Source organism: Protopterus annectens, chromosome 8.part0 (assembly GCF_019279795.1).
Source record: "Protopterus annectens isolate FY-2018-M chromosome 8.part0, PAN1.0, whole genome shotgun sequence".
NCBI classification, from domain to species: domain Eukaryota; kingdom Metazoa; phylum Chordata; order Ceratodontiformes; family Protopteridae; genus Protopterus; species Protopterus annectens.
The window spans coordinates 260,486,801-260,514,000 of NC_056741.1; the positions used below are offsets into that span (position 1 = coordinate 260,486,801).

A 27,200-nucleotide genomic window follows, 5' to 3' on the forward strand; every position below is an offset into this window, starting at 1 on the left:
TCTAGAAAGAGACCCGTCACCAATGGAGTCCCCCAGGGTTTGGTGCTGAGACTTTTTATGTTTGGCATATACATTTCCAAAGTTAAAGGAAATACCAAAGGGCTGCGGCCAATTAAGTCTGAGATGACTGCAAGCTAGGAGCAGTTATTGAATCCCCAAATGACTTAACCATCATGCAGGAAGGTTTGTCCCAAACAGTAACTGGTGCCAGAATCATGAATTAAAACTAAACTCCAAAAAAATACATTATCGTATCCTTTCAGAAGTCATCTAATCCAGAGAACTGTCAAATTAACAATACCCCGTGAGAACTGACCCAGTTTGGTATTCAGGAACTTGTGCGTACGATGACCTAACTTTTGACCAACATGTGCCCAGAGTTATAAGAAAGTCTTTCTATATTACACTGTTTATAAACAAATTGATTGCGACTAGATCTAGAGATGTTATTGTCCTGCTTTACTCAAAGATTTATCACTACACTCAGTATTCTGCAGAGTGCTTAGAGGTGACCTGAATCTGTCATACAAGGCATCCTCCGACCTAATACAGATGGACCTACTGAACATGAGCAAGTCAAATGGCATCAGAAACGCTCAGTCCAGGTATCTAAACTGAATGTTGTGGAGAAGATGGATATATATCACAGAGGCTACCACTGTTTCAGAACAGATTATCCATTCAAGTAAAACAAAGCTCATCCCTGTCCATATTCAAATGCAACTTGTATCTAAGGATGGGTAATAGAAAATGTACTCCAGGATTGTCCTCATGTCACTAATGGATAGAGACAGTTCCTAAATGCTGCATCCCTTACATGGGCCCCCTCAAATTTTCTATGATATAATCACAGTTATTCATACTAGGGCTAATATACAATTATCAGCCATGGGATAGGTAAGACCAATCAGGAAGTGTTAATTCAAGCAACAAAATGAAAATTGGCTAAGCTTAAAATGTCCTCCAAGTGAACCTATTTTGTGGAAGTAAATAGTTTTAAAAATTGCCTTTTTTAGATCACTAAGTACTCCTCTCACCCTCCACCTCCCCATCCCCAGCCTTCAATAGCTTCCGGCGCATCCTGACTTCTATCAAATTCTCTTCTCTGACTTTCTCTCTAAATATACAATAAGCTTGTTTTTCCCCCTCACTTCATATTGCAATTCCTGTTTGTATTAGACTAACTACTTTAATTTTTCTACAAACTGTCTAAAACTTCTAAATATTAAATGATTTTCATACAACTTGTATAGATTCTTAAGCAATGTTTTTATATTGTGGCTAATTTGTTATTATTTAAACTGCAGATGTTTTTGTTTTATTTTTGAAGATTGTAAAATTATTGTTCTCAAAATGTTTTGTAATAATTTGGAAATTTTCTCCCTGGGCCCCAACTGAAAATGGACTTCTACCCAGTCAGACTTTATCGGTAATCAAATGTCAATAAATAAATAACAGATGTAGCAATAACATTTATATTGATGACAAGCCACGGCTAACAGCATCAGTGATACATTTATTTATTTTTCTCTTCTAAAAAGGTCTACTCCTATAATTCATTATGTGGAAAACGGCTCTTTTGATTGCACTGACATCTGCAAGGAGAGCATCTTGTGATGCAAGCTCTCGTGGTGGGAGAACCCTATCTTGTTTTCCACAAAGACATTGTTACTTTTGCACCCTAACCTCTCTTTTATGCTTATAGTTCTTTGAGTTCAAATTGAATCAAGCCTTCACTCTCTGTGTTTTCTATCCAGACCCAAAAACAGATGAGAAAAGATTATACATATTCTGCGTGTGCATAGGCAACTGTGATACTGTCCTGACAGAATTAAGTCCTTTAATAGAACTAACCAGCTGTTTGTTTCCTATTTTTGGACTAAGAAGGGTCAACCCATGTGTAAACGGACTATTTCCAGGTGGTTACCATCTGCTATAGTTAATTTTTGTTAGTCACCATGGAAAATCTAGTCCAAGCAGTTTTTAAGGTACATTCTACTAGAGCCTTAACTTCTACAGTGACATACTGGAAAGGGGTGGACTCTAGAAGCATTCTAGAGGCAGCAACTTAGTCTTCCATCCATACATGTACAAAACACTAGAAACTGGATTCCTTTACAAGTTTCCAGAGCAGGCCATGCTAGGACTGTTATCCAGGGGCTTCCAGACCCATTTCCTTCCTCCTGCCAGGTTGGATAAGGTGTGGTAGTCTACCCATAGGCTATTGCAACAATGAGAATGATGAACATTGTATAGTTGTGTAGGCTGCACTTTCCTAGAGCAGTAGATGTTCAAATACTTAACTGCTACAGTAGCTATACCCACCCATCACTCCCCTTCTTTTGTATATAGTGCTTGTATGGTGTATAGTGTTGAATTTTGTTATTTATATCTTGGTTTGTTCAGGATAATCTCCTCACTTTTTGTTTGGGGCAAGAAAGTCCTGGTTGTTTATGTAACTCACCACCACCACCAAATGGGCTCAGCCAGTAAGCAGCTAGTGTGACTGTGGAAGGGGAAAACATCATTTGGAAGCTGGCTGGTTGCTGTATCCTTGGCAGGATACAACTCATAGGTTGTCAGCAGTAAAGACTTCAAGCATCCACTGTCATAGGTAACTTAACACAACTGTACTTTGCATCGGTTCCTGTAGCCAGTCATAGGAGGTCATCTGTGAATTCTCTCTCTGTTTTCTTGGCAACCTTCATCCTCTGGATATCCTAGAGGAGGTGTGTTTTCCTTGTCCCATTGACTGTGACCCTGTCCATTTCTCCTTAGGACATTGTCGCCTGTCTTGAGTGTGTCTTGTCTTATCCCAATTTCTTTTCAGAAGGTGGGAACTGGGAGGAATGTGTGTTCCCCTCACTCCCAGCAGTAGTGAAGTCATATGGGGGTACATCCCCTCCAGAAGTGGCTAACATTTGTTTTGGATGTATGGTTGCTTACCTGCCAGCACCCTAGGAGTTGTGGAGTATGTGATTGCCCTCACTCCCACAAGGGTGTGTTTTTGAGTGCTTGAGGCTGTTATGCATATTGTATACTTTCTTTGGCTGCAGTTTATCTACTTGTTCTTTGGAATAGCTGCTTTCAGCATGTGCATGGTCTTCTCTTGTCAAGCTTAGTTACCATGGCGCTCTGGACTCTCATATCTCCTTTTCCAGTCAGCCTTCCCCGTCTTTGACTGTGAAGTTGGGCCTTCTGTCTGTCCCCCTAAACTTGGGCTCTTCTTTCTGATGTCATTATTTAGTAGATGATACTGTTCTTCTACAAAGTTGCTGTTTATTTTTCTTATTTGTTGTAGCCAGTAATACATATTTCTTTTATGTTGCAGTAATACATACTTATTTTACATTTGTTAACCGGGAGACTCATGCTGGATATAGGTCCATTTTCAGTGGAAGCTCAGGGAGAAAAGCTCCATAGCAATTTTAACATATAAGACGGCAAGTAAAACAAAAAGGCACATTTAACAACATACATAAGACACATTTCTTACACCTTAGAGAATATGGATGTACAATAGTCTTCTTGTCAATGATGAGACTTTACATCTAAACACGTGGACAATAAAAGCCAATAGTTACAATATTACTCTAGTTGATAATTGCAAAAACATAATGAATTAATAGCCAGGGGTGGTACAGGAGCATAGTCTATTATACATTATTTCTTATAAGTTGCATTATATTGATTCTTACAACGGAAAGAATAGTCTAGAAGTAATACTACTATGTTTATTTAGTGGGTGATACTGCTCTTCTACATAGTTACTGTTTATTTTTCTTATCATTCTTTTTCCCTCTTGCTCTTTTCCTTAGCCCTAAATTGCTGTGCATTTCCAGCATTCATGACACTGCTTTTAAAGCACAAAAATCCAGCTCTGTAAAACCTAAAAGATACCAGGAGTTTATTCTGCCCTGAAGAACCAAACACTATTACATGTATGTTTCACCACATAAAGGTTATTTTGAAAGCTGTAGTTTATGCTCTGTAACTTGCTAAATACAAACACCTGAGTCAGCAGCAGGGATTCTTTTTACTCTTTCTTCCTCCTCCAGTATTATTACAGTAGCTTCCACATGGTATTGGATGATAGTTTTTCCTCTACTCCCTATAGTAATTTGGTCACCAAACGTCTTTTGAATTTTATATCTTCCCTAGAGACTCTCTTCCCAACTTAAATACATGTTTCACTTTTCTATCATTCTATTTAACCATAGCCCTCTTACTGTATAAATTTATTTAGACTCCCAGCTGCCCTTACCAAGGCAGTCTCACTAATGTCTAAAATAAGTGTTGTAGCTTAATGGACAAATTAATTTACTACTAAGAAGCCAATAGCTCAGAGCAACTGATTGTTTACTTGCACATACCTGGAATTTGGCTGTTCTGGCTCCATTCGCCCTTTGCTACGCTCAGACTCCCTTCTCTGTTCTACCCTACCTCAATTCCCACCCACCTCAGGCTCCTGACCTTTATACGTAACCACTCCCGTACGCCTCTCTCTCACACCAGCCTCATTTCTATATAGCCACTCCTCTTCTCATTCTGTTCAAACCACATCACTGTCTACCTTCACTACACATCACCTCACATACAGAACCCAAATTGTACTGTCTCGTCAAACAAATACCCCCACCTAATCCCCCTCTCTAACCACAACCTACATAAAGTATAGCCACACCTAAATCCCTACTCAATACTGTAAAGATACATACTAAAACTTCACAACAATACAGCAACACCTTGAGCAAAATGTGGCCCCTAACCTTTACATAAATAATAAACCTCACCATCACCTTACACTTAACCTCCTACCACTGCACTAGCAAGTCAAAATTTCAGACTAAATCCCCTACCTGCCCTACCCATTCACAACATAAATCAGCCTTCTCAGTAATATATCCTTCTTTCTACAACATCTTTGATCTTAACCTTACCACATTCAAAGTAACCCCACACCAACTAAACAACCACATTTCCTCAGAATATAATGCATCTATTATCAAATGCCTAAAGACTATAATCCAGATAGCATCTCATATCATACTTGGTGGAGATGTGCACCCAAACCCTGGCCCTGCAAACAATAATACCCCCCCCCCCGCTACCAGACAAATAACACAGAAGGCCCTCCAGATTTAGAAGGAATTCTCAAAGTGATGGTTCAGAAGTAACCTGTAGCAATAAATGTACACAACATCTCCTCGCTTGTAGTGTCGGATTTACAAATAAATATTCTTAAAGGATTGAGCTTTGTTCATGTTTTTTTTTTTTTTTTGTCCCTGAAGAACATTTTGCCCAAGATGTGACAGATTTCTGTCGTTTACTTAACTTATGTTTGTTTTTTCAGGACAAGGATGACAATGATGATGATAGACCTTTTAGGTTTCGGGATTCATCCTTTAAACCACCTATGTCTCAGGTTGTTTCTGCATTTCAGAATAGGGTATTAAAATATTTACATTTAAATTTGGGCAAGGATTATTTAATCAGGGATAACATCACTTGGGTTGAGAGGCAATGCATTGAGGAGCTCACATCTAATAGGGACATTATAATTTTGCCGGCGGACAAGGGAGGACCTGATGTGATACAGGACTGGACCAAATATCATCAGGAAGTAAAACAACAACATCTTGACAACTGACATTACATGATTTTGCATTTAGACCCCACAGCAAAATTTAAGGTAGAAATTGATCAATTTTTGGATTTGGCAGTTGAGGAAGGGATTATTTCTAAGGACATTGGGTATCATTTGAAGGTGGATCATCCTAAACAGCAATATCTATACATATTGCCTGAAATTCATAAGGATACCACTAATCCTCCAGGCAGCTCGATAGTTTCATGCAGGTGTTCATTGACTGAACCCCTTTCTGAATTTTTTCACTCAATATTTGAGACCTTTGTTGTCACATATACATGCTCATATTCAAGATACAACCCAGTTTCTAACTATTATATCAGATTTCCAGCTTGAGTCACATTGGCTGTTATGCACCCTCGTTGTCACCTCTCTCTATACTAGTATTTCCCATTGGGCGGGTCTGACTGCACTTCAGTATTGGTTGAACAGAGTAGAACTTTACAGACCGGGCTTTAATTCCTTTCTGGTCTGTTTAGCTGAACACATTCTTAATAAAAACATGTTCTATTTTCAACAGCAATGTGTGTGGCAGATCCATGGTACAGCTGTGGGGGCATCTTTTGCTCCCATATATGCCAACCTTTTTATGGAGTATGTGGAGGAGGCACTTATTTATGACAGGTCTCATAATATATATATTGATGAAATTGATATTTGGAGGAGATATCTTGATGACTGTTGGGTGGTGTGGAAAGTGGATGTAGGATCCCTTTAGGAATTTGTGTAGTATTTGAATTAAAATAAGTGGGGTATTGATTTTAAGGTGCATGGCATAAAAATGAGATCACATTTTTGGATGTTTTAGTACAACGTACCCCATCCAGTACTCTGGAGACTGAAGTATTTTGCAAATTTCCTCAGTATAACACATTTTTACATGCATCAGGCTTCCACCCCCAACATGTCATCAGGAATATCCCCAAATCTCAATTTCTTAGGTTCAAGAGAATTTCTTCTAGTTCCTCCTCCTACGATCGCTTTAAGGTGGACCTGTCTGCCAGATTTAGGCACAGGGGGTATAGGGTTGGTGACATAAGTAAGGCATGCCAGTTTACTAATCAACAGGAAAGATCTGATTTATTATATTACAGGGGACATAAGACTGACAACAGGAATCAAATAAGGTATACAACTACCTATGGTAAGAATACGCAATCCTTTGTGAATATTATTTCCAGGCATTGGAATATTCTACAGGGTGAGGGTTTGCTTGCGGATCTGTTGGGAGAAAATTGTTCTTATTCCTTCCGAAAGGGCCGATCCTTGGGGTCATTATTTAGCCACTATAAAAGGTGGGCAGGATCAAGACAAGATGCTGATTCAGGGAAACATTACAGGGTATAAATTGGTAGGTTGCAGTCCCTGTGGCCATTGCTCACATTGTTCAAGGGTCTTTAAAACTGTGATAGCTGTAGCACTAAAAATACTTCAGAAGTGTATGACCTCTCCTTCTTTGCCAACTGTCGTACAAATTGGGTGATCAATTTGGCTAGTTGCTCATGCCATGCTTTCTATGTGGGACAAACATCTAGGCCGCTGAAAATGAGAATTAGTGAACATATGAGTGATATCAGGAATCACAAACAATCCAGTGCATTGTATAAACACATTTGCTCCCATACGACTGGCATTTTTAGATTTACTATTATTGATTGCATCATAAGGAAAACAAATGGCAGGGCTGCTTTACATGAAATATTAAACCTAAAAGAAAAAAAGTGGATTGTTAAGCTAGGGGCACTATTTCCACCTGGCCTTGATGAGTACTTCTAATTAAGGCAATTAAGTTTTTGTATTGATGTATAATGTGCCTATTGGCTAATGTATGTATATATATTGCTGGAGGGAAATCTCAAGTTTTATTCTGTTCACTGAGGAAGGCTGCATAGCCGAAACCGGTCTGAAGTGAATTTGGTTATTTTGTTTTTTATAATACACTGTTTTTCACACAGGATTTGTGCTGGCTTCATTTATTTTTTGGGTTATCATAGACCACAACATGAAATTCGATATGCACATTGCATCGACAATAAAGAAAGTCAATAAAAAACTCAGAACCCTATATAGATGCAAAAAGTACCTCACCAATGACAGTAAAGCCACCATCGCAAGAACCCACCTACTATCCACACTCCTGTATGCTTCCCCCATACTCATCAACCTAAACAAAGCAGACTTTAACAAACTAAACACTTGCTACAATAAAATAGCTATTTTTGCTACTGATTCACCCTCTAACAAATGCCTATTAAGATCCACCAGTAAAGCACTGGCTGACATAGGCAAAAGCAACAATAGCTATGGGGACTCCTTGTTTTCTATTTCTTTTGCAAAAACATAGAATACCATCCTCGTAGATGTTAGGACCACTGAAAACAGAAATAATTTCAAAAAACTCCTCCAGTCCCATTTACATAGTTCTTGGTTATGTACAGTGAATATAAAAAGTGTACATACCCCTGGTAAAATGACAGGTTTTTGTGATATAAAAAAATGAGACCACAATAAATAATTTCAAATCTTTTCCCACCTTTAATGTGACCTATAACCTTTACAATTCAATTGAAAAACAAACAAATCTGTTAGGGGAAAAAATATAAAAAATAAAAAGCATACAATAAGCTGGTTGCATAAGTGTGCACACCCTTAAACTAATACTTTGTTGAAGCACCTTTTGCTTTAATTACAGCATTCAGTCTTCATGGGTACACACCTGCCATCAGTTAGAGACTCTGATTAACCCCAAATAAAGTTCAGCTGTCCTAGTAGGATTTTCCTGACATTTACTCAGTTGCCTGCTAGAGCAAAAGCCATGGTTCACAGAGAGCTTACAAATCATCAAACAGATCTCATTGTTGAAAGGTATCAGTCAGGCAAAGGGTACAAGAACATTTCCACAGCATTGAATATACCATGGAACACAGTGAAGACAGTCATCATAAAGTAGAACAAATATGGGACAACAGTGACTTTGCAAAGAACTGGGCATCCCTCCAAAACTGATGAAAAAGAGACAAAAACTGGTCAGGGAAGCTGCCAAGAGACCTACAGCAACACTGAAGGAGCTGCAGGAATTTCTGGCAAGTACTGGTTGTGTACTACATGTGACAACAATCGCCCGTATTCTTCATATGTCTGGCCTATAGAATAGGGTTGCAAGACAGAAGCCTTTTTTTACACAGAAAAACATCCAGGCCCAGCTAAAATTTGCAAAACAATACATCAAGTCTCCCAAAAACATGTGGGAAAATGTGTTACGGTCTGATGAGACCAAGGTTGAACCTTTTGGCCACAATTCCAAAAGGTACGTTTGGTGCAAAAACAACACTTCTCATCACCAAAAGAATACCCTCCCCACGATGAAGCATGGGGGTGGCAGTATCATGCTTTGGGGTTGCTTTTCTTCAGCTGGAACTGGGGCTTTAGTCAAGATGGAGGGAATTATGAACAGTTCCAAATACCAATCACTTTTGGCCCAAAACTTTTAGGCATCTGTTAGAAAGCTGAAGATGAAGAGGACACTACAATGACCACAAGCATACAACCAAATCAACAAAAGAATGGCTTCACCAGAAGAAAATTTAAGTTTTGGAATGGCCCAGCCAGAGCCCAGACCTAACTCCATTAGAAAACCTGTGGGGTAACCTGAAGAGGGCTGTGCACAGACCTCCCAACCATCCCGAATTACTCATTTTTTACCGAGTTTTGGGGTCCCAATAATGGGGTGCCACGATTCCCGAGTGGCACCCCTTCATTTCCAATTTTACAATCTAATTTTTTAGATTCCGCGCTTTTGGAGCTGATATCATCATGTGCGCGATGACGTCAGCTCCATCAGCCTGTCGGAATTAAGCTTAGATGCATGCGCGTGTGACGTGCATCTGTTTGAATGCTGTCAGGCGGGCTGTTCGGGCAGAATGGAGCTTATTTAGAAGGCTGAAATTGTTTGAATACTGTAGTTTACGGGCTTCTTAGTGAGCTGGTTCGGGCATATTGGATTTTACAACTGCAGAGGAAGCGAGCGGAGCTACTGGATTGTACAACTGCTGCAGAAGTAGCTGGCGACCTTAAGGTACCTAAGGGATGTCAAAAGTGAAAAACACCATACTTTCTGCTATGTTTCTGTCTGCCCTGTCTTTTTGATGGACATAACATAAACAGAAACATCCTTGACTAACACTGTCTTCTCTGGCAGGAAAACTTAATTCTACCTCTATCGGACATATGTACAGTAAATACAAACTATACAGAAATGAAAGCAATGTTGTTACTCATTTGTAAACCACTTCTGTTGCAGACTTTTGTCACATTCAATTTTTAGCTATGTTTTACTGCATTGTATTTTACTGTATTGTACTTTTTCATTACTTCTCCTTCTTGTACTGTACTACATTTCTTTCATTTTATATTATTGTGCCTTAAATACAGATAATGCCTCATAGTTCCAGCCTGTTACAGGCAGTAATCTAGCTGCACATGTAAATAATGCCACACAGTTCCAGCCTGTTACAGGCATTAATACACCTGTGAATGTAGATAATGCCAGTCTCATTATGAGTTTTTTTCACTTAACCATAGTGTGTGTGTGTGTGTGTGTGTGTGTGTGTGTGTGTTTGAGAGAGTAGGTGTCTGCCTTTTCTTATGCTTAAATGACCTCTTTCTTTTTAATGCACTGATAAAAACTGACAAATTATTTTCAAACCAAGATATAACTATACCTTCAGCATATTTTGTAGCTATATTCCCCATATTCTAAAGCCAGTTTCCTAACACCTACTGTAAAATCTCCTGCCACATGATCTATAATATCATATAAAATTATATAACATTAACAAGAAAAAATATCTAATGCTATATGCATAGGTTTGACTTTTTTATTTTTTTTCCATATTTACTGAACCAGTTTTTGGAATAAAATACCAGTCTTTATATTCCAAGTCTTGTTTTTGTGTTCTCGTTGTGGTAATTCCAAAATTCATTATAGTTGGTGCTATAGTACGTTTCTCTGTGGTCTACAGCTGTAACAGTTGTTTTTTTTTTTTTTTTTTTTTAAATGAGATAGGACAGGCAATGGCAACCTAGCACTGTTTTGTGGTAATAAGCATTGTTCCCAATCTGTACCTCCCTGACTAAAGCTATATGTAAGGGCCCTAGTCCTCTAGTGAAGTTGTGACATTTTGTATTGCATTTTTGTAGTAAAAGAAAAGTAAAGGACACAAAAGATAAAAAAGTGCATCATTTAAGTGTTTCCTAAAAAGCCAGGTAATGGGACATTGGAATGGCAGCAGTGGGACTCTGGTGCCATATTTTGGTTCTGTTCTTCAGTTTGCGTTTGAAAGTTGGTATCCCACAATTCCATTGGAGTGGGTGGGGTTGTGTAATTATGTATGCAACTTTTATGTTAATCAGCATACAGATTTGTACCTATTTTTCATGGGCCTTGTCCAGATTTTTGATGTTTCCAGGTTGAGAGGTATGGCTGTGCACAGGAGATGCCCTCGCAATTTGACAGATTTGGAGCACTTTTGCAAAGAAGAGTGGATAAATATTGCCAGGTCAAGATGTGCCATGCTGATAGACTCCTACCCAATAAGACTGAATGCTGTAATTAAATCAAAAGGTGCTCCAACAAAGTATTAGTTTAATAAGCCATAGTGACCTGTATTATTTTAGGCTTCCTGGAATTGCAAAAATGACTGAAGTTTCTAAACATTTTAAAAGCATGAAAGAACAGGAGCAAACCCTTACTACAAAGCAGGTGTTACTTTATTAGTGAAGCAGTCTGATGTGTCAGAAGGGAATCACCAGAACAAGTATCTTTTCGGTTTTGACATTCTGGTTTCTGAAGTCTAGTAGGTCTGACAGAGATATTTTGCACTACCTTTAGAAACTGGAATTATATTGGGTTGTTATAAGAAGCAAATGGTAAGTATTTAAAAAAAAATGCCCACTGTACTAGATTGCCATGGTATTCTTGTTGCCATCAGATGTACTACTGCCTGTTTCTGTCTCCACTGTAATGGTGGTTTTCCTGTAATGGGTGGTGGTAATAAATAAGGAACTGCTGTGAGACTGTATGCGTCTTGTAGCAGGCAAACATGGTTAGAGAAGTTAAAATAGCAAGGTATGCCTCGCTAATTGAACAGACTGAGCAGAGTAAAGTCTCACATTTTTTTTTAGTGTACCTTGCTCTCTATTGTCTCCCTAATGCCTCATTTTCTTTTTTCTTCATAGCTGTTTTTGACAAGAAATACAAATCTGCTTACAATAAGTTGGTAGGATCTCTTAGCAAGGAAGAATTGAAGAAAAAGCGAGTAAATCCACCAAGCACTAAAGCCCTAGACTGCCGAAAGTCCTTTGGAGCCACTTTGGAATGTTAATGTAGCAACTGGACTACCTTGACTAACTCCCAATAGCCAGTGTTGACAGCTCACCAGACTGACTTGGGGAATTAATTGGCCCACATGGTGAAGTTGGAATCCTTTGAAATCATGAGAGCTGCAATAGAAAGCTACAGGTCCTGCTTTCCATTTGGAAACTGAAATATGTGACTACAGTGTCAGATCAGTGAAATGTGTTCCTATTTGTTGGATTTCTCAAAAGTGATGCTAGTTGTCAGATACCTTGAGCTTGTTAACAGTATTCAGTGTGCGTTTTAAGGTGCAGTGCTAATCCTCACAGGGTCAACTGGAGTGTGCCAGTGGGTTTACTCACTCAAAAAATTGATTTCATTTAACAACAGAGGAGTGTGATAACTGGTAACACTGATTGCTTGAATCCTCCATTCATTGTAGCCTATACAGAAAATTGTAAACATTGCTTTGCTATCATTGCTGCCTGCTATTTGGCCCACTTGACTGGCATTTCACGAAGATAACAGGGCTTGATTGCAGTTGATGTAAAAGTGAGAGAAATAGCTGAATATTTTGAGAGCTCTTAAATCTGTGGCATACTTGCACATCTGTGCCTGAGTTACAGGCTGAATGAGGAGATGTATAATTTGTTTTTTTTTTACTCTTGACCAAAGAGGAAAAATGTGACTGGACTTGACCCAGAAAAAAATTATCCTCATTTTTCCTGAGAAATAGTGCACTGAAGTTCTTGTATTGCTGTTCTAAACATCATACTGAAACAGTCGTACAGTTCAGACAATTTCAGAGAAATTGTTTTGTTCCTCAGGATTAATGTCATCATTATATTTCTGCAGAATAAACTTGTGACTTTCATTCTTTGATCAGATTAACACACATAATCTATTGAGCAAGCTGTTCCATGTATCCATGCGTGTGTACACACCCACACCTGCACACAGCAGTAAATCCTGAGGATCAATATATATTTTATGTGGACTCACAGTTATACATATCTACATATATTTTTTTATACATGCTACTGATAAGTCATGTGAATACTGAATACAAGTGCTGCTTTAATGATGAAATAACTGCTGAATTCATTCTTTTGCAGTCTCCATAATTAAGATTGTTGAGGATGGTATCTGGAAATTACATGCAACTTAAAGTGGTCTAAATGGAAATTTGTTCCAAAACCCTGAAGAGCTACTGGCGGTCTGAATTACTACTCTGTCCAAGAAAAAAAGAGGAAAAATGTTTTGTACAGGAAATATTTAGCAGGAATAGGATGGCAGTTGCAACAACAGTACAGTGTGGAGCAAATGCACAACAGTAAAGTGAAATCAGATAGCAGATTGGGGATGTGGGGAGAACAGTTGATAACGTGGTTTGTTTTGCTTTCGAATGCCACTTCCTGACTTTGGTAACAGACTGTCTAGAACTCCATGGGATCAAGCTTTAAAACAAGCTAGCCAATAAGTATATTGTGACTGATGCAACATATCACCATTTGTCAGTTACAGTGACTGTTATTGGTGCCTCGTCCATCTTGGTTGTTTTTTCTTTGAGTGTAGAGTCAGAATGGATATTGTTTACACTGTGTTTGTAATATGCTAATCTTGGCCTGTTTTAAGTAAAATGTCTAGAAATTGCCACTGTCTTTATGATATTGTTTACATGCTGTTCATAATATGCTATTGTTAGCATATTTTTAAGTAAAATGTATGGAAACTGTCACTGTGTAGAAGTTTTGGAAAATGTTCATATTTCTGGTGTATGGAGGATAATGTCTATCTGTGTATCTGTTTTGATAATCAGTAATGTTGTTGCTTCGTGTCCTATCTTCATTATGTCTGAAAGCAGGAAAGTTGTAAGAACCTTGACAGAATTTAACAAAATTAGCTATATACAGCTGTTCCTACCACAAGTAACGGAACCAGTCATATTTACCCAGACTTTCAAAAACTAGTTGAAACAGTGTATATATTGTCAGTCAGTTTTACCAGTGCTACTTTGCAGTAGTTAAATTTGGATAGCTTGTCCACAATACTTTAAAACCACTGTTGTCAGTTCATAGCCAACACCCATAGTTTGTTTGTGTCTTTCGGCTTTTCCCGGTTAGGGGTCGCCACAGCGGAACTCTGGTCCGCTAATGATTGGCAGTAGATTTTTACGTACTGGCTTGCCGGGCCTAACGCACAACCTTTAACGAAGGAACGCCCATTCACGCATGTCGCTACACAGAAAACACTCTAACTGAGAATCGAACGGGCAACGTCTAACTGTGAGGCAACAACGCTACCACAGCACCACCACTGCAGTAACTCATTTAGAAAAATAAAAACATTCAAATTATTGACCTGCACAGCTAACTGTCCAAAGGGCAGTGTAAGTAAGAAACCTTTGCCAAGTCCTGCAACTCTGCCAACTTTGTAATCCCAACAGGTTTTTGCTGGTAGATGTGAATGATTGTTGCTAGGTGATGGCGTCGAAAGGCATTACATGGCAGGTGAAAAAAACTGCTTTAGTCCCTGCATCTGCCAATAGTGTTAATTGAAAGCAGTGGGGTAAGGTTGTTTTTGGAAAATGTCTTAAACTATTGGTAATCTAAAATATGAGTAAAACTGCTGTTACACTTTCAAAGTGAGAATGCTGAGAAGGAGCACTATCATAGTCACAAATGGTTTGCTTTAAAGAGAGCGAATCATTGGCAAGAAGCATATTTAGAGAGAGACTGTTACATTTTTACATTGTTTCCTGTTTATGCCAACACTGGGTGTTTTACTCACAATATGTTGGACTGCCTCAAAGTTCTGAAGTGAAACCTTAAAGTTGGGAATGCATACAGAAAATTTTAGAACTGTGGTCTCTTGCTGCCTGGTTTGTTATTTTCTTGTGGCCAAGATTGTTCTGGTTTGGCACTGGTGATTTTTTTTCCTGAGTATTTTAATATCAGAATCAATGGGATATTACATACACTTCATGCAGAACAATTTTCTGTTGCACAAAATGAATTATGAAGAACATTGTACAGCTGTCTCTGTCTTTTAGAAGCTTGGGGCCACTTCACCTTGAAAGCAAAATAGTTGCATGGTGCTTGAAATCCAGTCTTGTATTTTGTAATAACATATCAAGGCAAAAAATACTTATTGGTGTTAATTTCCATTCTTTAATGGCGGAAGCTGTCAGCTTTGATACATGTAAAGAAGTGCCATTACTGTATTTGCCTAATGGAGAATAACCAGTATTGTCTGTATGCATTGCTATTTTAAGCAAACGTGACCCTTTCCAGACATTGACTAAAGAGTAGGACATGTCCAGTACCATACTTAGCACTGGCACTCTGCTAAATTTACTTTGGAAACTTGTGTGCCCACTAGTTGAATTGTTAGCATCTATACTAGTTAAGCTTATGTGCATAAAGATGATAAAATAACTTTTGGCAGGAGTTAGTTTACTGACGTACTTGTTTTGTATCTTTGCAGCTGTGACTTGCCATTCTTCCTCATGTCCTAAATTTCAGGCCATTGAGTTCCATGCTGTGGGACTTTGATGTCTGTTTTTTGTGTCCATGATGTGAGTTTAATTCACATGGAGGGTATATCAATGTGGTTTATGTTCATACTGTCCAGCTTGTAATGTTGGAGGATTTGTTGAAGTGATGGTTATATTTCTGTCCTTATCCTGTTAGGGAACCTCCAACAGCAGTTCTAAGGACAACACTTAAACATCTTTGAAAATCCATTTCTAACATTCCACTTCAGACATCCAGTCAGTCTGTTTATTAAGAGTCATAAAGTTGTAATGTGAGCATTTGCCATAGAAATACACACTAAAAATTATTTTACTAAGTATTTTTCTTGTGTTGCTAAAAAGTTGAATTGCACAGGTGGTACAAATGATTCCCAGGGAGCAGAAGTGTACACTCGGGTACTTTTGGTCTTACCATAACCTTACTTGGAACCATAGCCGGCTCATCCAGCACCTGATGCCATTCTCCAGTTTGGTACCTGTCAGTTTTAAAGATTATGAGCAAAAAAAAAAAAAAGTCCTTTCTCCATCTGCAAGCCAAGCCAAATCCCTTTCTGCTGTTCGTAATTGAGAGCGACAAGTAAAAAATGACTGCTTCTAAGTCTAAAATGGTAGCAAGCAGCATGTTACAACTTATACCACACACAAAGCACTGAAGCGCAGAGCTAAAGAAAGCAGTATAAATATTAATTTCTGCGCCAGCATTACTGATTGATCGGCATCTTCTGACACACTCTATGCCTGGAGGGCTGCCCCCTTCGCCACACCCTAGCTATGCTACTGATCTTACCATTCTTCCTTCATTAACCCCCCCTCTGCTTGATGTATAAATACATTTGTTTTTCAGTATGCTGCATTTCAAGTGGTCACAGCAAATTCATCTACTGGTTGATTTTTTTAATGAAAAGTTTATTGTTAAGGTAAAATGTTGAGTGTCAGAAGTTAAATTGGAACATCTCTGAAATTTCATAGCCAGGTGCAGAAATTGTACTTGTTTTGTTTCAGCACGTCTATGCAAAGGAGTACTGCTCTTCAAAGGAGAAAAAACAGACATTTTGCTTACAAAAAGATACACTCTGAAATGCACCCACCTCCACACACACACAACATGCAATTTTAAAGTAGTGCTGTGTTAGCATGCATCTGCTAATATAAAGAACACTGTGAATGGGGCCATTTGTACATGTTTTCATTTTCTTTGTGAGATGTAGAGAAGTGTTATATTAGGTTTCAGAGGAATTTTGTCCCAAACATGGGGATGTTTTAGGAAAACTGAATACAGTGGGTCTTAACATTGTATTTAACTCTTGCTTTTATTTAATTTTATTTTTGTATGTGTGGTATTACACAAGCCTTGCTGTTAAAATAAATGTCATATGTTTGACTTTATTCATAATTTTCACAACTTTCTTGCATCAGAGGTTCTGTGGTAGAACTGTAAGAGGAAATCTGTTTGCATTAAACTGCACAAGAAATGTACTGATGTCGGGTAGTAGATTTTTAATGTGATTTAATAAATGCAGGATAGAAGCATAAGGCTGCTGACAAGACTTGTATATATTACTGTGAGTCAGCTGTACTGTAACTTTTGTGTTTCAGTTTAAAGGTATTAGATTTAGTAGTACTACTTGAAAAAGGCATCATGACAAGCCATGCATTTAATTAGTTCCTAGATAAGAAAGAGAAGAACCATATCTCAAAATCATGGCAAAGGGTCAGAGATCGTTTTTTTTGCTTATACATAAATTTGTACCAACAGGGAACAGAGGATTGGCATGTAAAATATCTGTCCCTCCAACATGTATTATTTTTGTTCTGGAAAAGATTAAGATCTCTTGAGTGGGTGTTTATGCCACCATTGGACATGTGGAGGTACAGTAGGTCAGACAGGATATTATCTCTTCAGGCTGTTTATGCGAGGCAGAGGTCACCCTTCAGCAACCTGTATGATACCAATAATAGGGACAAGGCTTTGAGACAATCACTATAGCGCTTATGATTTAGACACTTGGTTTTCTTTATGAGAAAATGCTGTGGGCATTCAAGTTGTGTCAACTGTTTGGAAAGGTACATGCCAAAAGGGGCATAATACTTAATGATCGATCTAATAAGTGCTGAATACAATGGAATGATTCCATCTTTGCATCTGGACACCATACTCTTATTAATATGCTGCACAGTGAAAAAGGTCTTTCTTAGCATCTGTGTCCCGTTGTGGAAAGGGGTAACATGTACATGCAGTGTTTGCTCTAGGTAATTCATATTTAAATTACAAGGGTTAAAAAAAGTCATGGGAATGCATGGCTAGGCTTTTAAAGATCCTTCAGTGTCAATGGCCTAGTAAGAAACTATAAAATCTGATGATGGCCTTTTTTATTCTTCCTCAGTAATATGTTCGGATCTGATCCTTGGACCTGGCTTGACTGCGTATACTAGATTTCGTGTCCATCTCTTGAGCTCCTCCTTGCACCCATGATGCCCTACTCCATCCCCATTGCCTCAGATCTTGTTTGCTGCCATCATGATTAGGTGCAGGTTTGTTTTTCAAAGCCTTTAAAATTTTATAAAATTTTATTAATTTAAATAACTTGACATTTTTCCTTTAATCCTCCCTTTTAAATTTTCTCTGGCGCTAGGAATATTTTTCTTTTTTCTCTCCTTCTACTATTCTTAGTATTGTTTCAGTGCTATTGTTGGTATTCTTTGTACCCTTGATTGGTAGTTCTGTATTTACCATTGTTGGCAATAACATTTTCTGTTTCTGTGTTAGGGAAAAAAAACTTGCTTTTTCTGTTGCTGTATATTATTTCTTGTATACTGCTTCAATGTCTGAGAATCCAACAGCTTTTAAGAAATGCACTTCTTGTGGGCATATGATCCCTAATTCAGATGCCCATAAGAAGTGCTTTTACTGTCTTGGATCCAATCACTTGAATGCGGCCTGTATAGTGTACTCTTATGTTCAACCCTAGTGCTTTGACAGGCGCAACAAACCTATATTGAAAGGTTTGCTTCCTGCTTCTTCTGGGTCTCTCTCAAACACCCTCAAAAACAGTTTCTTCAGAATCCAGGAAAAGGTCTCCTCCAAAGCCCCCAAAGGCTTTATCGGAGCCTGTGGAGAAAGTGAGAAAAATCATGGATCTGACATCCTTGGATCCAAAGTCTATCAGCCTTCCCTCAGATCCGAAACCTTCCTTGGATCTAAAGGTGTCAGCTCCCATAGTTTTATCGCCCTCACTAACAGCTTCTTCTTTGAATCCTAAGTCCAATGGTCCAAAGCCTGGTATGTCTTATAGGAGACCTATGTCAGAGTTTTTGGTTAAACCTGTTTCACCCTTCTTGCCGTACAGTTATTTCAGACCCCAAAGAAACATTCCAGACCTCCTTCCACATCATCTTCTATATCTTTCAGAGGTTTGTCAGAAGTGGATGTGAATAGGATGATGCAAAAAGTCCTCAGAGCTCAGATCCAGATGGGGATCCTGCCAGGTCTGTCCCCTGCTGGATCCGTGAATTTGTCTTTAAAGTCCATTTTATCTCTGTCTCCAATCCGACCCATGGTTTTAGAGCCCCAGGATCCGAGATCTCTGAGAGATTCAGCTTCGGATCTGGGGAGAGTTTCCTCTTCCACACTAATTTTCCCGACTAGCTCTGCACTGATACCCTCAGATCAGAGTGGGTCTTGGAGCCGAGATATCTCTGTTGGGATCTGAGGGAGTGGGATCAGCTCCAGTTTTGTCAGATCCATCTCTTCCTGTTGGAGCTTTACCCTAGACAGCTGTGATCCAATTCTCCCCATGAGGTTCGGATCTAAGGAGGGCTCCGACCTACCCTTTTCGGAAACTTCGGCTCCAAGGAGTAGGGTCGAGGCTTCCCCTGGTCTGTCAGCTTTCAAGGTGGTAGAAAGGGCTTTTTCTCTTCACAGAGAACCATCTTCTCATGTTTCAGATCCTACCTCTTTTCCCCTCCTCGGTTCTGAGCTCTGAGTTGGTCAGACCCTACTCCACAGTGTCAGCCAGCTCTAATTAGTTTCCAGTCAGTTCCAGTAGAGGAACTTCCTCTCTCTCTCTCGACACCTCCCCAGAGCATCCCATGAAGGAGGTTGCCCAGAAGAGGATGTGTAAGAGGAGATACATGGGCTCTCCCATGGAGTCTGTCATGGAAGTCACTGATTTTGATGAAGGAGAAGGATCCCCCAAATCGCCATCTGATGACATGCCTTCTGGAGATATTGTAGAAATCCTTAAGCAGAAAGGTGGTTGGTCTTCCCAAACTCCTCCTCCTGAAGAATTGCTGTTCTTGGAGGCTTTTGGTCTGGACCATCTACATCTTAGGTGACCCCCTAGTGGATGCACTTATTGACCTGGTTTCCTGCTGGGCATGGAAAGAACCAGAAACTTGCCGAGCCCATCCCCAAGCCCCCTGAAAAGTTTTTGTCCCCACTTTCTGACAGACCCCACTGGAGCAAAGGAGTCCCTATTGATGCTATGGTGGTGACAGCAGCCACTAAGAAAGAGCTAGCAGAATAGAGCACTCCTGTCCATCCTTCTAACAGAGAATCTTGAGCATTGGACAGATTTGGAAAGTGAGTGAGTGCCTCCGCTACTTTTCCTCTGAGGTCACTAAATTGTCTGGTGCATTTTATTAGACTGCAGAAAGATTTGACTTAGGAGCTATCAAATACTCTGACTCTGTGTCTGCTGAGGACTTCAAAAGGAGTTTCTCTCAATTGGCCACTGTTTTGTCTATTTCAAACGGTTTTATGAGGTTAATCTCTCATACAGCTGAAGGTACCTCATGAGTAGCCAGCTCAGTTATCACCATAAGGAGGCATGCCCGGATGTGGATATGCGACTTTCCGGAGCCCTTTTAAGATGTCTTTTGTTAATGCCCCATTTAATGGCACTTCCTTGTTTGGGCCATGAGTTAAGGATATGCTTACCAGCAACAGACAAGAAAGAAAGACCCTATCTGCTATGGGGAATCATGTTCTCTACCCTTCAACAGACTTTTTCTAGAAACCAAAGAGGTAGTAAGAAGATGTGGTTCTGTAAATCTCTGGGGCCTTTCCAGGATTCATGTGGGGATAATTCCTCCAGAGGCAGTGGGGAATGTTTAATGGTAGACATTACCCTAGAGGTACAGGAGCCCCGCAGAAGCAGGGCTTTAGAGATTCCTTTTCAGACAGGCCCTGCCAGTGCTCCTGAAGTGCTGCCAGACTGTCCAACTCTGGAGGCAGTCAGGGGTCAATTTTGTTTGCACCTAGATGCCTGGACAAACATCACAACAGATTTATGGGTGCTCAGAATAATATCCAGAGGTTACTAACAGTTTTCCCTTCTTCCTCCTCGTCAAAGAAGAAATTTTCTGACATTCCACCCTGTCAGAGGAAGGAATCGACACAAGAAGTACAAAAGCTGCTAGAGTCATCCAGAAGGTCCCACTGACAGGATTTGGCACCTACTCACACTTCTTTAGTGCCACAGAAAACAGAGGACCTCATATCCATGTTGGATCTAAGCAGATTGAATCAGTTTGTAAAGAAAGCAAAGTTCTGAATGGTCATGGTTCAGTCCATTCTGCCCTTTCTGCACAAGTACAATTGGATGTGCTCTATAGATCTTCAGGACACATACTATCACATAAAAGTAGACAGACAATCCAGAAGACATCTTCGCTTTCAGCTGGGGAGCGAATCATTAACAGTTCAGAGCTCTGCCCTTTGGACTCAGTACAGCCCCTAGGGTGTTTACCAAATCCATGGCAGTAGTGGCAGCTCACTTGAGATTGAAAGGATTCTAGGTGTTTCCATATCTGGGCGATTGGCTCTTCACCACTCCCTCCAAGCATCAACTGCAACATGCCTGGGACTATTTGCTCCAGACTTCATTGCCTTGAGCATCTCAGTAATTGCCAAATCAAATCTTGCCCTACTTCAGAGCCTGGAATTCATTGAGAGTTTTGAACACAACTCAGGTAGCATCTTTTACCTCTCCACCACATTATCTCTTATCACAAATCAGGTACAGGTTATCCTTCCTCGTCCTTCTCCTCCAGCAAGATTAGTGTTTCAAGCACTTGGGTCTATGTCAGCTGCCATAATACTGCTCCCTCTTGCGCGCTTCTTTATGCAAATTCTCTAATGGACTTTAGCAGCACAATGGTCCATTCTACATCAACCCGTCTTTTCAAGTAAAGCTTACCCTAATTTTTAAGTGACACATTTGTTGGGGTATACAATCTTATGATCTTGTTCTGGGTAGACCTTTTGTTCTTCTGAACCCAATCACCACAGTGACAATGGACACTTCCCAATTGGTGTGGGGAAGCATTTCATGGGAAGAATGGTCCAAGGCATGTGGTCCCACCAAGAGACCAAATTGCATATCAGTGTCTTAGAGATAAGAGCAGTCTCTTTAGCGTTGCAGGCATTTCAAGATGCTCTCCCATTGGGGATTATTGCAGTTCAGGCAAACAACATGTCTGTAGTCTGGTACATCAGCAAGTAAGGAGGAACTCTATCTTACCACCTGTGCAGAGAGGCCATTTGAGTTTGGGAATGGGCAGCCTCATCAGAGTGCTTTATTATTGTGATGAACATCCCAGGAAAAAAACAACATGCTGGTGGACAAGCTAGGCAGATCCATTCTGATGCCTCATGAGTGGTCTTTAAATAGTTGGAAGTGAATATGATCATCAGGTGTGGCCAACCGTGCTGCAACCTTTTTGCCATCCCTCTCAATAACAAATGCAGCAAATACTTCACTCTGTCCCACCTCAGGGGGTGTCACCGAGAGATGCTCTGCTTCATGCTTGACCTTCAGGTCTCTTCTTATTCCAAAATTCATACAGAAAGAAACAGGCTGAAGAGCTCAGTACTCCTCATTGCCCCCCTTCTGGCCTTTGCAGGTGTGGTTCCCCTTTCTACTGTCTCATCTTCATTATTCTCTATGGATACTGAAGTCTACACAGAGTCTCCTCTGTCACCCATCAGGGCTTCAACACCGAAACCTTCAAGCCCTCAGGTTGACTGCATGATTTCTCCACTTCCAGTAATAGTTAACAGTACAGGTTCTCTTCCCCAGTTTGTGAAATTATTCTGGCTTCTTAAAAACATTCTCCCAAGAAAGTCTATAGATGGAAATGGGAAAGATTTTCTTTGTGCTTCTGACAAGGAATAAAGCTTCAGTTGGCAGCAATTTCAGATTTCCTTCCAGAAAATATATCCTTCCCCTTCTCTTCCTCCAGATTGTATAAAGCTTTTTTGAAAGGCATTTTCTGCTGAGATCTCCGATAAAGGATCCTTTGCCGCCCTGTGATCTTACTATGATGCTTCAAGGTTTAACTCAAAAACCCTTTGAACTGTAAGACAAATGAGATTTAAAATTTCTGTCATGGAAGACTGTCTTCTTGGTAATTATAACTTCAGCAAAAAGAATATCTTAACTCCAGGCTCTCTCAGCAAACCCCCCCCCTTACATTGTTTGTCATAGAAATAGGCTTTCTGTACGGATTAACTTTTCGTTTTTTTTTTTTTTTTTTTTTTTACCTAAAGTGGCTTCTGAAAATAGCACCAATTAATTTATTACAGCCAAACGATTCTAACCAGCCCAGAATAAATGCAATGCACAAACAACCAGATGTCCAATGGAGAAGGTAGCTGGAGTAAAGGCAGGACAGCAACTTAAATAAAAATCCTCTGTTTTATTACAGAATAGTGAGTGCTTTCGCAATGGTGACCACTGCTTCATCAAACAATTCATTCAAGTTAGAAAGGCACACATATACTTCATTTCAAAACAGGCAAACCAATACTATCACTCAAAAAATTCAAAAAGTTAATTGCCATAATTACATCTCATTCAACTAAAAATAATGAATTAGTAAAAGCCTAAAAAATTAAAGGCATATGTACATATATATCTTAAAATACATACTAGTAATACATGAGTGCATGTGTTAATACAGCTTAACCCCATTATAATAAAAATGCTACATAAATCTATCATTTCTTTATATATTTTTATCTTGACTTTCTAGATTTTAGTACTGGTTTCAAGGGAACACTATCATTTAGGCCTAAGCCTCTATGTGCCCCCAATCTCAAAATCCAACTCACTTCCATATTCTCTGTGGTGTTAACCATGTCCCCCATTCTAATGTTAATATTTTGAACATGTAAAACCTGAAATAAAAATGTATGTTCATTACCCTTAGCAAGAGTATGCTTAGCTAGGGCACTGTACTCTTGACCTTTTCTGGTACAGTATAGGTGGTCCCTAATCCGTTTCTTAAGGTGACGGTTGGTCTTGCCAACATAGAATTGAAAACATGTTACACAATGGACCACATATACCACATTACTGGTGTTACGGTCAGCTGAGTCCCTAAGTTGCCATTGATGCCATGTTCCTGAATGTTTAAAAAAAATCTGGACTCATCAATATAAGTACAGTAGGCACAATATCCAAATTTGTGGGTGCCTTTCACTGTATTTTCTTTCTCACTAACTGTTCTTGGATAACACAATTGCTGTTTTAAATTTCTCTTATTTTTAAGTACAAAATGTGGTTCTATGCCAACATTAGTGGTATTCTCATCAACCAGCAATATATACCAGTTCTCCATTTCTCACTTTTTCCTTTCCTCATGTTGCCCTACCTTCTAACCTCATATGAACACCTTAGCCTTAAAGAACCACACTCTGGCAGTCAACATACTAGTTCACCTTCCCAAAACACATTCCAACCATTCTCAAACATCATTTCCTCTCCAAGCTACCTTCCTGCAAAGTTTCACAGAAAGTTCCACATTTCCTACATTAATCAGGTTAACAGAAAATCCTTACACTTCCTCACCAAACTGTCTGACCTGTTAAAAAGACTACTACTCTCCCTTCTAGCAGGTGACCTTCATCACAACCCTGGTCCAAACAACACTGCTACTCTAAACCCCCCTCTGTCCCCCTCCTTCTTGCTCATACTTACCCTCCAACCCCCCCCCAACTTTCTCTCTATAGCTCACCTAAACATCCGCAGCATTAATAATAATATTGCCCACCTCCATGCACTGCTAGAAATGCACTCTTTCAACATCCTTTGCCTGTCTGAAACCTAGCTCAAACCAGCAACCCTAGACAATGAGATTACTCCCCCTGGCTACAACATCTACAGACTAGACCGTATAGCCAAAAAGGGTGGTGGGATAGCTATTCTTTACAAAACAGGTATGCAAATACTGTCATACATGAAAAACCTCCCTCTATAAGTAATGCCAAAATCCTTATCTCCAAAGTGCAGCTTAATACACACAAATCTATCTATGTAATCTGCATTTGCCTTCCCCCTGGAAATAATATCAGTTCCCTAGAAGAGATCTTTAGCTGGCTTTCTATTCAATTCCCACAAAGAAACCATAGTCCTGGGTGATGTCAATGTAGACTAGAAAACCTGCACCTCAGTAGACCCTCCCACCCTCTTAAATCTTCACGGTTTTTCACAAACCATTCAAACCCCAACCAGAACTAACAAAACTAACAACAAAGGAAGCATATTGGATTGGATTCTGATAAATAGTCACCACCAAACCTATACAGTAGGGACACTACCTGATAATTTAAGTGACCACACTCTTACCTAATCAGACATAAAACTACTACCCCTAACCTAACTAAATACAAAATGGTCAGATCAAATAAAAACTTTAACCCTGAAAGCTTCCTTACAGAACTAAATGCTTGCAACTGATCTCCTCTTAAACAACTACCACTGGATGATGCTGTAGCTTTCTTCAACTCCAAGTTCCTTTATGTTCTAGACTCTCATGTTCCCTTAAGATCCATTAGAATTAGCTCAAAACCTGCCCCTTGGCTCTCAAAAGATACAAGGCATAAAATTATCCTGAAAAATAAACTCTGGACCAAATTTTGTGTCACTAAAGATCCCTCTGACCAACTTAACTTTAGACAAATAAGAAACTCCACTAAAAAAGCTGTACTTCTAGATAAAAGAAACTACTACTGCCATTTACAACAAGCTAACCAACAAAATCCACAAAAGTTCTGGGCAGGTATAAATACTCTCTTAAAGCCTGGCCACTCTGACACCCCATGCCCCTTAGGCACTTCCCAAAACAAACTGCTGATGCCTTCAATACCTTATTTTCTGAAACTGTCCTGTCTCTAGCTAATCAACTAGCCCTCAATATCTCCTCTCAGTCCTCCTCCTCTAACACCTCTATTCCTACTTTTCAACTGCAACCTGTACCCACATCACTTATCTGTTCTCTTCTCCACAAACTTAAAACCTCCTGTCCTTCTGCTGACCTTCTACCGGCTCAGTATCTAAACATTGCAGCCAAACCATTAGCCTATCCCATTTCCATTCTGATTAACAGAACCTTTGTTGAAGGCTACATTCCTTCACTCTGGAAAATTTCACATATCATTCCCCTGCATAAAGGTGGGATCTCAACAGAACTCTCAAATTAGTGTCCCATAGCCTTACTCTCCCCCTAGCTAAAATCATGGAAAAATGCATCCAAAAACAACTTCTTAAACACCTGTTAAATTACAACCTACTAGCGGACTGTCAACATGGCTTCAGGCCTTTCCACAGCACCACTTCAGCCCTCCTTTCCTTTACTGACTGCATCAACAAAAAACGGAACAATAATGTACTTACCTCAGCTCTCTTTATTGATCTTTCCAAAGCCTTCGATATGGTCAATCATCATATACTGTTAAACTTACTTAAAGCTTTTGCTCTCGACTCCAGTGCAATAAAGTGGTTTGAGTCATATCTTCATAACAGACAACAGGCAGTGCTGTGGCAAAATAACTTATTCAACCTCCTACGCATTACCCTCGGAGTTCCCCAAGGCTCAAGATTTGGCCCCCTTCTGTTTTCCATATTTATTAATGATCTACATACCAGTATTTCCTCTGCAGCCTGTATACAATATGCTGATGATTATACTTTGATTTGTTTTGCCTCATCCCCCTCCAAACTGCACTCTGTCACCCAACAGACTTTCCAAAATGTTGAAACATGGTTCTTAAAACGATGCTTAATCGTTAACCCCAAGAAAAACAAACTGTTACTTTTCTCCCCCACCCGTAAATCCTCACCGCTCAACTTCTCTGTCTTGTCTAGTAATGGCACCAACATATCACCTGACCTTACCACCAGGCTCCTCGGAGTAGAGATAGACAACAACCTATGCTTTGATTCTCACATTAACAACACAAAAATGAGTTAACAGAAAACTAGGTTCCCTGTTTAGAATTATACCATTTCTTACACCACATGTCAGAACTTCCATTGCCCATTCCCATCTGATTTCTATTCTCCTTCACGCCTCCCCTATTTACACATATTTGTCCAAATCTAACCTCACCAAACTGGCTGTCGCCTACAACAGTATTGCCAGATTTGCCTCTGGCTCCACCTTTAGAACTCCCCACTGCTTAAACTTAAAGCAATTGGAATGTTTTGAGCTGCAAAATCTGATCCTGTTTCACCAGCTCTCCTTAACCCATACAATCCTCTACAAACCTACCAACACCCCTATACTTACTACCCTTATTACTCCTTATTGCAACCTCAAAAGCCTACGTTCTTCTAACAAACTTCTTATATCAACATGTAAATCCAACAACTTGG

The 27,200-nt window shown here is 39.5% G+C and overlaps 1 protein-coding gene across 2 annotated transcripts in view; it reads left to right on the forward strand.

The window, feature by feature from the left end:
* Positions 1-13,743, forward strand: part of DENND4B (DENN domain containing 4B) — a 2,518,380-nt gene extending 2,504,637 nt beyond the window's left edge. For both annotated transcript variants that reach the window (XM_044079736.1, XM_044079737.1), the window contains one exon: positions 11,888-13,743. In XM_044079736.1, coding sequence (XP_043935671.1) covers positions 11,888-12,033 — 146 coding nt within the window. In that variant the 3' untranslated portion in view covers positions 12,034-13,743. The remainder of the gene's footprint in view (positions 1-11,887) is intronic.
* Positions 13,744-27,200: the final 13,457 nt, after the last annotated feature.